The sequence below is a fragment of the Bos mutus genome, chromosome 5, assembly GCF_027580195.1.
Source record: "Bos mutus isolate GX-2022 chromosome 5, NWIPB_WYAK_1.1, whole genome shotgun sequence".
Classification (NCBI taxonomy): domain Eukaryota; kingdom Metazoa; phylum Chordata; class Mammalia; order Artiodactyla; family Bovidae; genus Bos; species Bos mutus.
Genome location: NC_091621.1, coordinates 92,407,988 through 92,423,995, shown reverse-complemented (window position 1 = coordinate 92,423,995; position 16,008 = coordinate 92,407,988). Strand labels below are relative to the sequence as shown.

At 38.9% G+C, this 16,008-nt stretch overlaps 1 protein-coding gene and 1 non-coding gene across 2 annotated transcripts in view; one reads left to right on the top strand and one right to left on the bottom strand.

The window, feature by feature from the left end:
• SMCO2 (single-pass membrane protein with coiled-coil domains 2) overlaps positions 1–15,494 on the bottom strand; it is a 34,221-nt gene extending 18,727 nt beyond the window's left edge. The window contains exons 1-4 of the mRNA XM_005902464.1: positions 15,352–15,494; positions 12,727–12,841; positions 5,697–5,827; positions 4,826–4,975 (exon numbers count right to left, since the gene is read on the bottom strand). Coding sequence (XP_005902526.1) covers positions 4,826–4,975; positions 5,697–5,827; positions 12,727–12,841; positions 15,352–15,494 — 539 coding nt within the window. The remainder of the gene's footprint in view (positions 1–4,825; positions 4,976–5,696; positions 5,828–12,726; positions 12,842–15,351) is intronic.
• Positions 10,533–10,636, top strand: LOC138988097 (U6 spliceosomal RNA). The gene has a single exon (XR_011464431.1). It is a non-coding gene; the product is annotated as a U6 spliceosomal RNA (small nuclear RNA).
• Positions 15,495–16,008: the final 514 nt, after the last annotated feature.

Below are 16,008 nucleotides of genomic sequence, written 5' to 3'. Positions count from 1 at the left end.
CTGGCAGTCTTGATTCCAGCTTGTGTTTCTTCCAGTCCAGCGTTTCTCATGACACACACTAATACTCCTAACTAATAATAATTAGCCAATAGTTAGTTATTAACTAAGAACAAATAGTTAATAACTAACTAATGCTCCATTTCCTTAGAAGAAATGGAGTAGCCTCCATAGCTGACAAAAGAGTCCAAAATGTAGTGTTTGGGAGCAATCTCAAAAATGACAGAATGATCTCTGTTTGTTTCCAAGGCAAACCATTCAATATCACAATAATCCAAGTCTATGCCCCAACCACTAATGCTGAAGAAACTGAAGTTGAACAGTTCTATGAAGACCTACAAGACCTACAACTAACACTCAAAAAAGATATCCTGTTCATCATAGGGGACTGGAATGGAAATGTAGGAAGTCAAGAAATATTTGGAGTAACAGTCAAGTTTGGCCTTGGAGTCCAAAATGCAGCAGGGCAAAGGCTAACAGAGTTTTGCCAAGAAAATGCACTGGTCATAGCAAAAACACAAGAGAAGACTCTACACACGGACATCACCAGATGGTCGATACTGAAATCAGATTGATGATATTCTTAAGATGGAAAAGCTCTATACAGTCGGCAAACAAGATCTGTGGATCAGATCTTGAACTCCTTATTGACAAATTTAGACTTAAACTGAAGAAAGTAGGGAAAACCAGTACACCTTTAAGGTATGACCTAAATCAAATTCCTGATGATTATACAGAGGAAGTGACAAATAGATTCAAGGGATTAGGTCTGATAGAGTGCCTGAAGAACTATGGATAGAGGTTCATGACACTGTACAGGAGGCAGTGATCAAGACCATACCCAAGAAAAGGAAATGCAAAAAGGAAAAATGGTTGTCTGACAAGGCCTTCCAAATAGCGGAGAAAAGAAGAGAAACAAAAGGCAAAGGAGAAAAGGAAAGATAATGCTCATCTGAATGCATAGTTCCAAATAAAGGCAAGGAGAGATACAAAAGCCTTCCTCAGTGATCAATGCAAAAGATAGAGGAAAACAATTGAATGGGAAAGACTAGAGATCTCTTCAAGAAAACTAGAGATACCAAGGGGACATTTCATACAAAGATGGGTACACTAAATGGTGTAGACCTAATAGAAGCAGAAGATATTAAGAAGCGGCAAGAATACACAGAAGAACAACACAAAAAAGATCTTCATGACCCAGATAACCACAATGGTGTGATCATTCACCTAGAGCCAGACATCCTAAAATGTGAAGTCAAGTGGGCTTTAGGAAGCATCACTACGAACAAAGCTAGTGGAGGTGATAGAATTCTAGTTGAGCTAGTTCAAATCCTAAAAGATGATGCTGTGAAAGTGCTGCACTCAATACGCCAGAAAATTTGGAAAACTCAGCAGTGGCCACAGGACTGGAAAAGGTCAGTTTTCATTCCAATCCCAAAGAAGAGCAATGTCAAAGAATGTTCAAACTACCGCACAATTGCACTCATCTCACATGCTAGCAAAGTTGTACTTAAAAGTTACCAAGCCAGGCTTCAACAGTATGTGAACTGTAACCTTCCAGATGTTCAAGCTGGATTTAGAAAAGGCAGAGCAACCAGAGATCAAATTGCCCACATCCGCTGGATCATCAAAAAAGCAAGAGAGTTCAAGAAAACCATGTACTTCTGCTTTACTGATTATGCCAAAGCCTTTGACTGTGTGGATCATAACAAACTATGGAAAATTCTACAAGAGACGGGAATATCAGACCACCTTACCTGCCTCTTGAGAAATCTGTATACAGGTCAAGAAGCAACAGTTAGAACCAGACCCAGAGCAATGAACTGGTTCCAAATTGGGAAAGGAGTACGTCAAGGCTGTATATTGCCACCTTGCTTATTTAACTTAAATGCAGAGTACATCATGCAAAATGCCAGGCTGGATGAAGCACAAACTGGAATCAAGATTGCCAGGAGAAATATCAGTAACCTCAGATATGCAGTTGATACCACCCTTATGGCAGAAAGTGAAGAGGAACTAAAGAGCTTCTTGATGAAAGTGAAAGAGGAGAGTGAAAAAAATGGCTTAAAACTCAACATTCAGAAAACGAAGATAATGGCATCTGGTCCCATCATCTCCTGGCAAATACATGAGGAAACAATGGAAACAGTGACAGACTTTATTTTCTTGGACTCAAAATCACTGCAGGTGGCGACTGTAGGCATGACATTAAAAGACGCTTGCTCCTTGGAAGAAAATGTATGACCAAATTAGACAGCATATTAAAAAGCACAGACATTACTTTGCTGACAAAGGTCTGTCTAGTCAAAGCTATGGTTTTTCCTGTAGTCATGTATGGATGTGAGAGTTGGACTCTAAAGAAAGCTGAGCCCCGAAGAATTGATGCTTTTGAACTGTGGTGTTGGAGAAGACTCTTGAGAGTCCCTTGAACTGCAAGGAGATGCAACCAGTCCATCCTAAAGGAGATCAGTCCTGGGTGTTCATTGGAAGGACTGATGCTGAAGCTGAATGTCCAATACTTTGGCCACCTGATGGGAAGAACTGACTCCTGGTAAAGACCCCGATGCTGAGGAAGATTGAAGGCAGGAGGAGAAGGGGACAACAGAGGATAAGATTGTTGGATGGCATCAGTGACTCGATGGACATGAGTTTGAGCAAGCTGTGGGAGTTGGTGATGGACAGGGAAGCCTGGCGTGCTGCAGTCCATGTGGTCATAAGGAGTCGGACACGACTGAGTGACTGAAGTGAACTGAACTGAAACTAACACAATGTTGTTAATCAACTCTACTCCAACATAAAATAAAATTTTAGTTTAAAAAAGAAAAGGAATAAAGTCTAATAAAAAGTAGTATTTGACTTAGAAAAAAATTAGAACAAAACTGAATACACTCATTACCTAATTTAAAGACTTAATATAAAGCTACAGTAATCATGGTAGTGTGGTATTGTTGCTGTTTTAGTTGCTAAGTCATGTCCAACTCTTTTGAGATCCCATAAACTGTAGCCCACTAGAGGACAGGCTCCTCTGTCCCTGGGATTACCCAGGCAATCTTCTGGAGTGGGTTGCCAGTTCCATCTAAAGGGGATCTCCCTACCCAGAGATTGAAACCACATCTCCTGCATTGGCAGGCAGATTCTTCACTATGGAGCCACCACGGTAGACCCAAGTGAATGTTTACAGTGTCTTTATTAATGATTGCTAAAAAAAAAATCTAAATATGTCTCAGTTAGTGAAAGAATCAATTGTAGCATATTTATATAAGGGAATACTGTTCAGCAACAAAAAGGAACAAATTATTGATGTGTACAACATGGATGAATCTCAAATTATATTCTTTATGCTAAGGAAAGATGGTTGACTCAAAAGGCTGCATGCTATGTAATTCCACTTCTGTGACATTCTAGAATAGGCAGAGCTGTACAGACAGAGCGTAGATGAGTGGTCACTAGCAGCCTGGGGAGAGGTGTTAACTATAAAAGAGTATGAGGGATGTGGGGAGTGATCAAAGTGTTCTTTATCTTCACTGTGCTGGATAAACAACAGTATGCATTTTTCAAAACTTGCAGAACTGTACAATAAAAGATACAATTTTACATTATGTAAATTATAACTTAGTTTTAAAAATGGAAAAAAAAAGTTTTTGGCCATACCACACAGTTTGTGAGATCTTCATTTTCTGACTAGGGATTGAACCCATGCCCTCTGCAGTGAAAGCGTGGAGTCCTAGCCACTGAAGCAGCAGGGAATTCCCATGGAAAGAAACTTTAATGTGCTGAGTTTGAATTAATAAAAACACAGAATCTTTTAAAATCCAAATATTATTCATGCTCTGGAAGAAAAAGGGGGGTACCTTGAATAGGATAGTCAGAAAACTGATACAGAGATGTTTAGCTAAAGGTATGGTGATGTTTAACTGAATATAAAGATGTTTAACTGAAAGGCAAAGAAACATGTAGAAGAGTAGCCCTGCAGTAAGAAAGAGTTTGGAATGTGGTAGGAAGATTCAGAAGGCCAGAGGGATTTATTTTTTAAAATAGCTTCCATTTATTAATTGCTATTGTATGTCAGGCACTGTATTAAATGGCTTAAAGAAACAGTTTATTAACCTGTCCAAGAAAGGTCAATATCAAGATTCAAACCTGGGTTCCTCTGACTCCAAAGCCCAGTCTCTATGCCAGTGACTGCATAAATAACAACTTTGTCATTTCTGTTTCATCTTGAAACTTTTAACCTGAATTCAGATATGCATTTTCAAGCACACTTTAACAGTTTTTTCATGTCATACTGGTTGGATTCCTTTGGACAATACTGGATAAAACTCAAGGATCACTGGAAACCTCAGTATGTCCTTTTGATAACTGTTAATGTGGCTTCAAGGAGAGAATCTCTGAGGGCAGTCTTTCACTTGAGAGAAGAGAGAGCAAAGATGCAGATAACTTTGATGTAGGCTTCAAGATTCTGTGGCATGACTTTTAATTCTAAGGCTTTATGCTTCCCAGGTCTTCCCAGATGGCACTAGTGGTAAAGAATACACCTGTCAATGCAGGAGACATAAGAGATGCAGGTTCAGGCCCTGGGTTGGGAAGATGCCCTGGAGAAGGAAATGGCAACCCACTCCAGGATTCTTGCCTGGAGAATCCCATGGACAGAGGAGCCTGGTGAGCTACAGTCCATAGGGTTGCAAAGAGTCAGACACGACTGAAGTGACTTAGCACATATACTTCTTATCCTAAAGATTTTACCCACCTTAAACCTGTAGTTTCATAAATTTCTGAAGATATGAAACTTTTCATTATTTTCTGACCCACCCCAACACCCTACAATTACCTCTTCACTGTGTTTTCTGTGAGGCTTATTTTTTGTATAATATTTTTAATTTTCTCCATCCAGCCTATGTGATCAGCTCCAAGCTCTTTCACTTGTAGACCCATCCGTGTATTCCAGTGGTTAAGCTGAAAGAACATGTTCTCCTGACTCCTACAGAGATATGATTATGATCAGTTTTAAGGTAGAAAATGGGAGACATCTCACAAAGCCTGAAACCCCCTTTCTATGGGTGGCAAATAGGTCTGCTTATTCATTTTCTGTCACCAAAATAGGCCAAATAGGCACTTAGGCTTTAAGAAAGGAGTTTGGACATTTATTTAATATCCATTTTAACAGACTTTTTTAAGGCTGGAGAAAATAAAGTATGTTTTATATTCAGTAAACAATGTAGATATATTTTTAATTTTCCTGCATGGAATGAATATTAAGTGTTGATTTCAGGAAGGTGGTTGCATCTTGTTGAAGGAGAAGTTATGTTAGGTGTTGATTTCAGGATGGTGGTTACATCTGGGTGAAGGAGAAGAAGTTATATTAATACATAGGGAAAGGGTGCATAAGGATTCAACCATACATTTTTTATTATAATTACAATATTTTTCATCTCTAGAAAATTAACTAAGAGTGATGAGATGTGTAATAAGTCCAGGGTCCAAAGAAAAGCATGGAAAGAGAACCCCATGGTCTCCCTATGTCCCGCTTCATCTTTCTTGCTGGAATAGGTAGGTAGTTACTTGTGCATGTGATTGCTTTGTGGTTCAAGACATGTACTGATTTAAAATCTTCTAAGCTTTCCATAAGCTCTCTGCTAAGTTTCATTCTCCCCTCCACAAAACACTACTCAGTGTTCCCTCTTGCATTCGCCAAGGCTTACTGTTCAAGGATGTTCTCCTCTGAAAACTGCAAAGATGTGGATGCTTGGGGATCTTCATGTTGAATGTGATCTCTTTCTTGCTCATCCTGTTCATTCTGCAGGTCCTGGCCATGCCCAGCCTTCAGCTCCAACTTATCCTGATAAAGATCATGAAGGACCAAAGCAGAACAGAAGGGTTATCACAAGAGGTGGTGGCCCTTCTATGGTACCCATGCCCTCATTACCCTTTCCGAGGCTGGAGTCCTCGGATGCGTTTGTGAGATAGGCTGACATGCCCTCTGCTCTGTGACAGAGGAAGGCTGGGGCAGGAACGTGGAGAGTACGAAGAACAGATCAACCTCTTGTTGATATACCTGTACAGATCATTGGCCAAGTCAGTAGGAACAGCATTCACCTACCTCTACAAATTGCTTTTCAGCACATCATCCTTTAAATGACAGCCCTGACATGGATAAATGTAGGTACTGAAACTCCTAGGCCATTCATTCATATTTAGTGATTTGGCCAAGGTCACATGATGCAGTGAGTTAAGTGATGACCCCCCGAAAGATATGTCCATGTCCTAATACTAGGCCCCCTGAGAATGTGACCTTGTTTGGAAAAAAAGGGTCTTTGCAGATGTAATGAATTTAATAATGATCTTGAGATGAGATTACCTTGGATGACCTGGGTGGATCCTAAATCCTATGATGAGTATCCTAATTAGAAACAGAAGAGGAGAAGACATAGACAGAGAAACTCATGTGGAGATGGAGGCACATTGTAGTTTTTACAGCCACAAACTAAGGAATGCCCAGAGTCACCAAAATCTGGAAAAGGAATGGAAAAATTCTCCCCAAAAGCCTTCAGAGGAAGTGTGGTCTCGCTGACCCCTTGATTTTGGATTGTTGGCCTCCAAAACTATGACAGAATACATTTTTGTGTGTGTGGCTTTAAACCACAAAGTCTAATTTGTTATAGCTACCACAAGAAATCAACCCATATGGCTGGTAAGTACATGGACTAGAATTTGAACTAGGTTTTCTGATTCTCAAACCATGGCTCTTTTCATTGTACCTAGGACTTGGGTTCAGATTAAGGAATACCTAGTTCCTACCTCTGGTGCTTTCACAACCCAGTGGCGCCTCACCAGAGATGAAGGATTATTACATTTACAGATGAAGAAACCAAGGCTAGATTTTCGAAGTATGATGTGACTCCACTATCTCTTAGCTACCACTTTGTAAATAAAAGGCATCCACAATTTCAATTTCTTTCCACTAAATCTTTGGCCAGGATATTTAAAAGCAGCAGAAACACTGTGATGTAGAGAAAGACAACCACATTGGGAAGCAGAGAACAGGAGTCTAAGGCTTGTTCTACTGCTGTGAGTGTTGAACAAGTCACTTAACCACCATAAAGCTCAGCTTCCTAGGCTAGCAAGAAAATTGAGCCAGACCATCTCTAGAGTTCTATGTCCAATAATCTCTGATGACATTTCATATCTTCATCAGTCATTTTACTGTAGTGGTTAATATATCACAAAAGAGTCAAAAGGCAAGAAATAGAAATAAAAAGAGTTTTTAAAAAAAATCTACAGGACTAGGACTTCCCTGATGGTCCTGTGGTTAGGACCTTCCCTTCTAATGCAGAGAATATGAGTTCAATCCCTGGTCAGGGAGTTAGGATCCCACAGGCCTCATGGCCAAAAAAAACCCAAAGCATAAAACAGGGGCAATATTGTAACACATTCAATAAGGACTTTAAAAATAAGTAAATAAAATCTATAGGACTAAATAAAACCTACAGGACTAAACGCATAAAGAAATGTGTGTGTTTTTAAAATAACAGACTAAATGTTGCATAAAATACACAGCCTAAGGGTTTCCCTCATAGCTCAGTGGGTAAAGAATCTGCCTGCAATCCAGGAAACCCAGGTTTGATCCCTGGGTTGTGAAGATCCCCTGGAGAAGGAAACGGCAATCCACTCCAGTATTCTTGCTTGGAAAATCCCATGGAGAGAGGAACCTGGTTGGCTACAATTCATGGGGTCACAGGAGTCGGACACGACTTAGTGACCAAACCAAGGGCATTGAAAGTGAAAGTTGCTCAGTCGTGTTTGACTCTTTGTGACCCTGAAGACTATATGGTCCATTGAATTCTCCAGGCCAGAATACTGGAGTGGGTAGCCTTTCCCTTCTCCAGGGGATCTTCCCAATACAGGGATCAAACCCAGGTCTCCCGCTTTGCAGGCAGATTCTTTACCATCTGAGCCACAAGGGAAGCTAAAGACATTACTTTCCATTTATGTGCAGCTTTTGGAAGAGCTCATATTCCTCGGAAAGTGAAAAATGGAACTCATCATATTTCCCCTCAACTAGTCTAGTTTTCCACTCTTGTATATGGCCCCCCATTCATCCAAATGTCTCTGTCTGAAGACTGGAAGAAGTCCTTGAATTGTCATAGGAGACATTCTTTTCCCTCCTCGTTACCCATTTCATATCCGCTTAGTATAGTATCCACTAATACTGCTTATCTTTTCAGTCAGTGTCCTTGCATCTCTGCTCGTGGCATCCCAGTCAGGGCCCTATCTCAAGTCCTCATCAGTTCCTGCCTCCTATTGGTGTCCTGGCTTCCTGCCTGCATCCTGCTCTATCCTGGCCTCAGCATCCTGCCTGCCTGCTTGCCGGTCATGCCTTTTCCTGCACCCTTCCTCTCTCACAACACTGTTTCTCTTTGACTCCTTTATCTTTGCATGTGTTATGCCTTCTTTCTGAAATGCTTTTCTTCTATCTAGACCATCTTTCAAAACTCAGTTGTCATATCCCCAGTCTTAAGCTCTCCCTCCTGTATACTTCATTAGCACATCTGCTCCTTCTAGGGTGGATTTTTTGTACACACTCTTGTTCTTGCCTGAGTCCCTCCTAGTGTGTGAGCTCACTGAAGGGAAAGAATTATATATATAATATCCTAGCACATTTGTTGTTGTTCAGTCACTCAGTCCTGTCCAACTCTTTACAAGCCCATGGACTGCAGCATGCCAGGCTTCCCTGTCCTTCACCATCTTCTGGAGCTTGCTCAAACTCATGTCCATTGAATCGATGATGCCATCCAACCATCTCATCCTCTGTTGTCCCTGTCTCCTAACACATAGTGGATGCTAAGTGGTTATAGAAATACATTCTGTTTGTGAGAGATGCAAACAAAAGCAGGAAATAGGAAAGTCTGTTCACTGACCTGGCATCCGAAATCGGCACTATATATAGCATGCCAGGGGCTGAAAATGGGAAGCCAGTGCAAAATCTTCATTTCCAAGTGTTTTAGGGGGCTTTGATGGTTAGACATGGCAGCTTTGGCAGTCTAGCTAAAAAGCCTATTTTGTTAATTAAAAAAACAGTTGACCTTATTTTGCTCCTCTTAACTCTTTGTCCATTTCCTGAAATTGTCCTTTAAATCTTTGTCTTATAAAAGACAAATGTAAGATTATGCAAAGTAGAGACCTTCTGGTTTGCTTTCAGAGAATAAAAGGAAAAGATTTCTTCCTCAAGAAGTCATATGTTTGTCCTTTTTTCAGCACAGAGCTAAATTTATTAATAATTATTTGTTAATTATGTGACTGCATGTGATTTATTTTTCTGTAATTAAAGGATTTTCCATGTAAATAAATGAACATAAAGAAATACAATCATAAATTTAAAAAAATATTTTCTTAAACCTTTATGCCCTGACTTGAAGTTTGTAAGAAATAGTCTATAATAATGAAGGCATTATACCCTTCATATAGCCTGCACGTGTAGACTATGTGATAAATCTTATGGAGTGAATAATTTTATTATCTAACTAGACTTATTCTATCCCAGGCCAACAAGTGATAGCATCATTGTTCACTGACTAATAGTAGGAACATTTTCCTGGAGTCCACTGACAAGGACCCCACAAAGAAGCAGATAACAGTATTTACAGAGTTTTACCTTCAATTTATGTGTTCACTAAGTTCATGGCTCCCACATCTCATTTTCCCTTTTCTTTCCCCTCTTTAAGACTCCTCTTCTAATTTAGAAGAGGAGTTTTTTGTTTGGTTTGTTTTTTTTTTTTGTAATGGGTATCTGTCTCTTTCCACTTTTTGACTGTCTCATTATTATCTATACTCCACACATCTAACTCTATCCCTTCACACCTTCTATCCCCTTCTTTTTCTTTTTTCTGTATATTTATTTTTATGTATTTATTTTGCTGTACCAGGTCTAGTTACAGCACTCAGGATCTTCTGTCCTGTGACATCTTTCAGTTGCAGCATGCGGACTCTTAGTTGTAGCATGTGGGATCTAGTTCCCTGACAAGGGATCAAACCCGATTGTCCTGCATTGGGAGCTCAGAGTCTTAGCCACTGGACCATCAGGGAAGTCCCACTTCTATTTCTTTTGTTTCTTTTTCTTTTTTCCCTTACTGCAGAGTCCTTGAAAGTAAAGTCCAGCTTAGGATATTCTTTGAGGACTCTTCCTTCTATGGATTGTAGAGTTGGCTGGCTATCCCCAAGCCCAAAAAGTATTCAAAAGAGAAGTAGACAAAAAGATGAATCCTGGACTTCCTTTGAGGGTTGAATAAGCCTCAGAATAGGAAATACCCACTCCACAGATTGGAAAGCACCTTCCTCTGTAGCCAGTAACCCGGGGAATCTATGGGGGAGATTTGCATATCAATAATAAAAGGAATCTTAGCCATGCATTTGCTTTGAACTAAATGAAAGCATAAACTCTTTCCATGACAAACTCCAGCATCAAGTTTCTCCATTCATGTCAGCTAGATGACTGAATTTCAAAGACTGAGAGAGGTTCAGACTGAATTAAGAGTAAATTAGTGCTCATTTCAATAGCATATATACTAATATTTGAATGATACAGAGATTAACATGGCCCCTGAACAAGGATGACATGCAAATTCATGAAGTGTTCCATATTTTTTGAGAAAGTTAAAAAAAGGCTCATTTAAAATTGCTTCAAAAGGAATAAAACACCTAGGAATAAATAACCAAAGAGAATAAAGACCTATACTCTGAAAAGTATAAAAAAATTAATGAAGGAAATTGAAGATGATACAAGAAATGGAATGATATTCTATGCTCTTGGATTGGAAGAATTAATATTATTAAAATGATCATACTACCCAAAACAGTCTACAGATTTAATGCAATCTCTATTAAAAATACCCAGGACATTTTTCATAAAACTAAAACAAATAATAATAAAATTTATATGGAACCACAAAAAGACCCTAAATTACCAGAACAATCCTGAGAAAAAAGAAAAATGCTGAAAGTATCACCCTTCCAGACTTTAGACTATACAACAAGACTATAATAATTGCAACAGCATGGTACTAGCACATAGATCAATGGAACAGAATAGAGAGCCCAGAAATAAACCCACACATCTATGGTTAATTAGTCTTTAACAAAAGAAGACAGGAATATACAATGGAGAAAAGACAGTCCCTTCAATAAGTGGTGCTGGAAAATCTGGACAATCACATGTAAAACAATGAGATTAGAACATTTCCTTACACCGTAACAAAAATAAACTCAAAATGGTAAATTGTTAGAAGAGAACATAGGCAGAACACACTTTGACATAAATTGCAGCAATATTTTTTTGTGATCTGCCTAAGGCAAAAAATAAAATAAAAGCAAAAATAAACAAATGGGACATAAACAGAAAAGTGGTATCACCTCATACCAATCAGAATGGCCATCATCAAAAAGTCTGCAAGTAACAAATACTGGAGAGGGTGTGGAGAGAACGGAGCCCTCCTTACAGTGTTGGTGGCACTGTGAATTGTTTGAGACCCCATGGACCATAGCCTCCCAGGCTTCTCTAGCCATGGGATTCTCCAGGTAAGAATACTGGAGTGGGTTGCCATGCCCTTTTCCAGGGGATCTTCCTGACCCAGGGATCAAACCCAGGTCTCCTGAAACGCAGGCAGATTCTTTATTGTTTGAGCTACTCGTTAAGTCCAAGGATATTCCTTAAAAAACTAAAAATGGAGTTACCATATGAGCCTGCAATCCCACTTCTGGGAACATATCTGGAGAAATCGAATCCTTTATGATGACCTTAATCAAATCCCTTGTGATTATACTGTGGAAGTGACAAATACATTCAAGGGATTCCATCTGATAGACAGAGTGCCTGAAGAACTATGGACGGAGGTTCGTGACATTGTACAGGAAGTGGTGATCAAAACCATCCCCCAGAAAAAGAAATGCTAAAAGGCAAAGTGGTTGTCTGAGGAGGTCTTACAAATAGCTGAGAAAAGAAGAGAAATGAAAGGCAAAGGAGAAAAGGAAAGACATATCCATCTGAATGCAGAGTTTCAAAGAATATCTGGAGAAAATCATAAGTCAAAAGGATACATGCACCTATAGTAGCACTATTTCCAATAGCCAAGATATGAAAGCAGCCTAGATGTCCAGTGACAGATGAATTTAGATAAAGGAATAGATAATAGAATATTACTCATCCACAAAGAAGAATGAAATAATCCCATTTGTAGCAATATGGATGAACCTAGAGATTATCATTCTAAGTGAAGTAAGCCGGGCAGAGAAAGACAAATATCAGATGATATCACTTATACGTGGAATCTAATACATATATTTATTTTCTTGGGTTCCAAAATCACTGTGAATGGTGACTGCAGCCATGAAATTAAAAGATGAGTAATGGATCTCTGTAATGCATCCTATTGGGAGACAATTTACAATTCAAGAACAAACCTACATAGAGTAATTTTCTCTGAGGTGAAACATGTCACAGTTATTTTGTAAATTACAAGAACAAAAATAATGTAATGCACAATTCTCTGTATGGGAACACTAGTAAGTCCGTTGCGTAATAACAGCTGCCTTCAGAAGAAAGAGTACCTCCCTCTTTTTCAAGCTCTGAACATCTTGTACCTGTTAGGAGGAAACCTTAAGATATATCCTTACCATTTTAGGATATGAAATGTGAAGTTTCTCTCTTCACCCACTGTGATGTTTAAGTCTGTCTCTTACCCATTTTTTAGTCTCCAAATCTTGAAGGAAGTCAGTTTGACGGTTTTCAGAGAAAATGTCTTCATCATCTGTTCTGTCCAAGTTGTGGTCCATTTTGGTAAATTCCCTTAGCAAACTGTAAGTCACACGATGGAGAGGTTATTATTATGTCTTCAGTCTACAGTTTAGGGCTGCCCCAAACATTTCTAAAGGAAGAACACCTGGATCTTTCTGGCCCCCAAAAGCACCTGCTACTCTTGTACTGATTTTATTGTGTGTGAGTAATGTCTAGTGCAGTGTATTACTTGAGATAGAAATAGAGAGGCTGGATAAATATTTGTTGATTGACTTAATAAATGATTTAACAGTGAGATTCTGAATTCTAAAGCCACTGCACGAATATACTGTGTGTGTGTGCAGATGTATGTGTAAAATAAACAAATAATAAATGTTCTTCTTTTAAAAGTAGAATTAAAAAGTATCATATGGTAAAACCCTGATAGTTCAGCAATTAGGAATCCACGATTTCACTGCTGAAGGCCTGGGATTGACCCCTGCTTGGGGAGCTAAGACCCTATAGGCCATGCAGCATGGCACCCCTCCCCCAAAGAAGAGTGTCTTATGGTTCATAGGAAAGGAGTAAGTCTGTGCTACCATCATGATCTCTAGATTCCGAGATGTCCTCCTCCCAACATTCACTAGTTTATTTATTCTTCCACAGAGATTCTATGCGTAAATAAGCAGCTATGTTTATGTAAATATATATATATATGCTTTTAAAAATACAAATTAGAGGATATTACATACACTTACTGTACTTTATACGGCTTCTGTAGAAGTTCAGGCAGTAAAGCACCCACCTGCAATGCAGGAGACCAGGGTTCAATCCCTGGGTCAGAAAAATCCCCTGGAGAAGGAGATGGCCACCCACTCCAGTATTCTTGCCTGGAGAATTCTATGGACAGAGGAGCCTGGAGGGCTACAGTCCACAGAGTGGCAAAGAGTTGGACATGACTGAGTGACTAATACACATATGCTGTACTTTATGTTTCTTTCTTAATGACTTCTTTTGGAGTCCATTTCATATTAGTACTTATAGAGCTGCCTCATTTTAAACATTGTTATATGGTATTCCCTCCTGAGGCTATATCATAATTTGCTAATCAGTTCTCTATTTATATGCATTGTTTCTAATCAATTACCACTACAAACAATGCTGCAATGAATGTCCCTACACGTCTATGTGTATATGTGCAAGAATATCTATTGAATAAGCTCTACAATAGAATTGCTGGGTCAATAGACACATATACTTTAAAATGTGTGTGTGTGTGTGCGCATCAGTAGCTCAGCCATGTCTGACTCTTTGCTACCTCATGGACTGTAGTCTGCCAGGCTCCTCTGTCCAGGGAATTTTCCAGGCAAGAATACTGGAGTGGGTTGCCATTTCCTCCTCTAGGGGATTTTCCCAACCCAGGGATCAAACACGAATCTCTGGCGCCTCCTGCATTGGCAGATAGATTCTTTACTATTATGCTACCTGGGAAGCCCAAAATTTTGATAGAGTTTACAAATTATGTTTTAAAGAGGCTAAATCCATTTAAAATTCCAGAAAAAAAATGATGAAAGTTCCTGTTTTCCCATTATTTTCTAAAATCATGTATTAGAAACGTTTTTGATCTTTGTCAATCTGGTAAATTTAAACTGGTTTATCACTGTAGTTTTAATCTCTTTTTATGAGAGTTTGAACATCTTTACCTGTGTGTATAAAACTCGTTTGTGTTTCCTTTGTTGTGGTAATTGTGCTGATAATCCCTTGCCTATTATCTATTGGACTATTGTTATTTTGCTGGACTGCATATATGTGTGTAGATGTGTACACACACATACTCACATATACTTTTGAATGAATCACAATATACAAGTGATAAAGGCCTATGGCAGTAGTTTCTTATATATGGGTCTTGAACCTTGAGGTGGGGGGCCTTCTCTACCTATCCTTCAGAGAAAGTGGTCCTGGAATCAATATACATTTCTATAGATTTAAAAAATACTGCTGACATATAAACATAATATAACATAAACATATACTGTTTCCAAATGTATATGCTACTGTTATTAATAAGTTATAAATGAATTTTAAAACATCTTTGATGTAGTAGCTTTTTTGACATATGAGAGGTTCTGAGAAATCTTTTCCTTTAAAAAATTGCTTTTGATTTAAAAAGGTTGTAAACCATTTTTATAGTATACAATTTTATCATATATTGACAAATGCATGTATGTATTTATATGAATATTTGTACTTCCTCTACTCTAGAAACCATTTTAAATGGTTGATATCTTTAGCAGGTTAAGATAATAAAAGTACAATACATGAATATTTTTCCACAAACTGAGACTAGAATCTTGACCATTCCTATTGACAGATATCTGCCTAGTTTCTGACCGTAGTTCCCTTTACTGTCTCATTGGAACTACCACACTACATATTCATTAGGTCAAAACTAGAAGAATTGTAGAGAAGGATGTCAACCCAAACCCTGAATTTGGAAATCTCATCCTTTGGTCCTACCAGCCTGAGGAAGTCTCCAGACAAGACCAAGGACCAAGGACCAAAGACCAAGACAAAGGACCCCTGGGAGCTCAGCCCTGACTTGTTTCTGCACTGCGCCTTCAGCTGCATCAATGTTTTGAAGAAAGCCATTGTTTTTCTCTGTCAACTCTTGCTCCTTCCCAACCAGCTTCATCTGCAGAGGCATCTCATCACTTAGCTTTGTGAGAGCCATCTCTTCAGCACTGCAGGGGTGATGGTATATTTCTTTGTACTTGTAAAGCTGATGTTTGTTTTATTCTTTTCATATTGTGGACAAGTAAGTTATTTCTCATTTTTCACTACTATGAACGATATAGTGGGCTTCTCTGGTGGCTTAGACAGTAAAGCATCTACCCGCAATGCAGGAGACCCAGGTTCAATCCCTGGGTTGGAAAGACCCCCTGGAGAAGGAAATGGCAATCCACTCCAGTATTTTGCCTGGGAAATCCCATGGACAGAGGAGCCTGGCAGGCTCCAGTTCATGGGGTTGCAAAGAGTCGGACATGACTGAGCAACTAACACACAGTCAATATAGTAATGAATATCCCTGTTTGGGAATTTTCAGTGCGTCTCTATTACTTACTTAGAATACCAGGAACTCCTGGTAATATGATATACTGATTTTTTTAAGGATTTAGAAAAATATTCCCAAATTTCTTTCTTAAAGGTTCAACCATTATACAGTATATGTCCGGTAGCTGTGTATG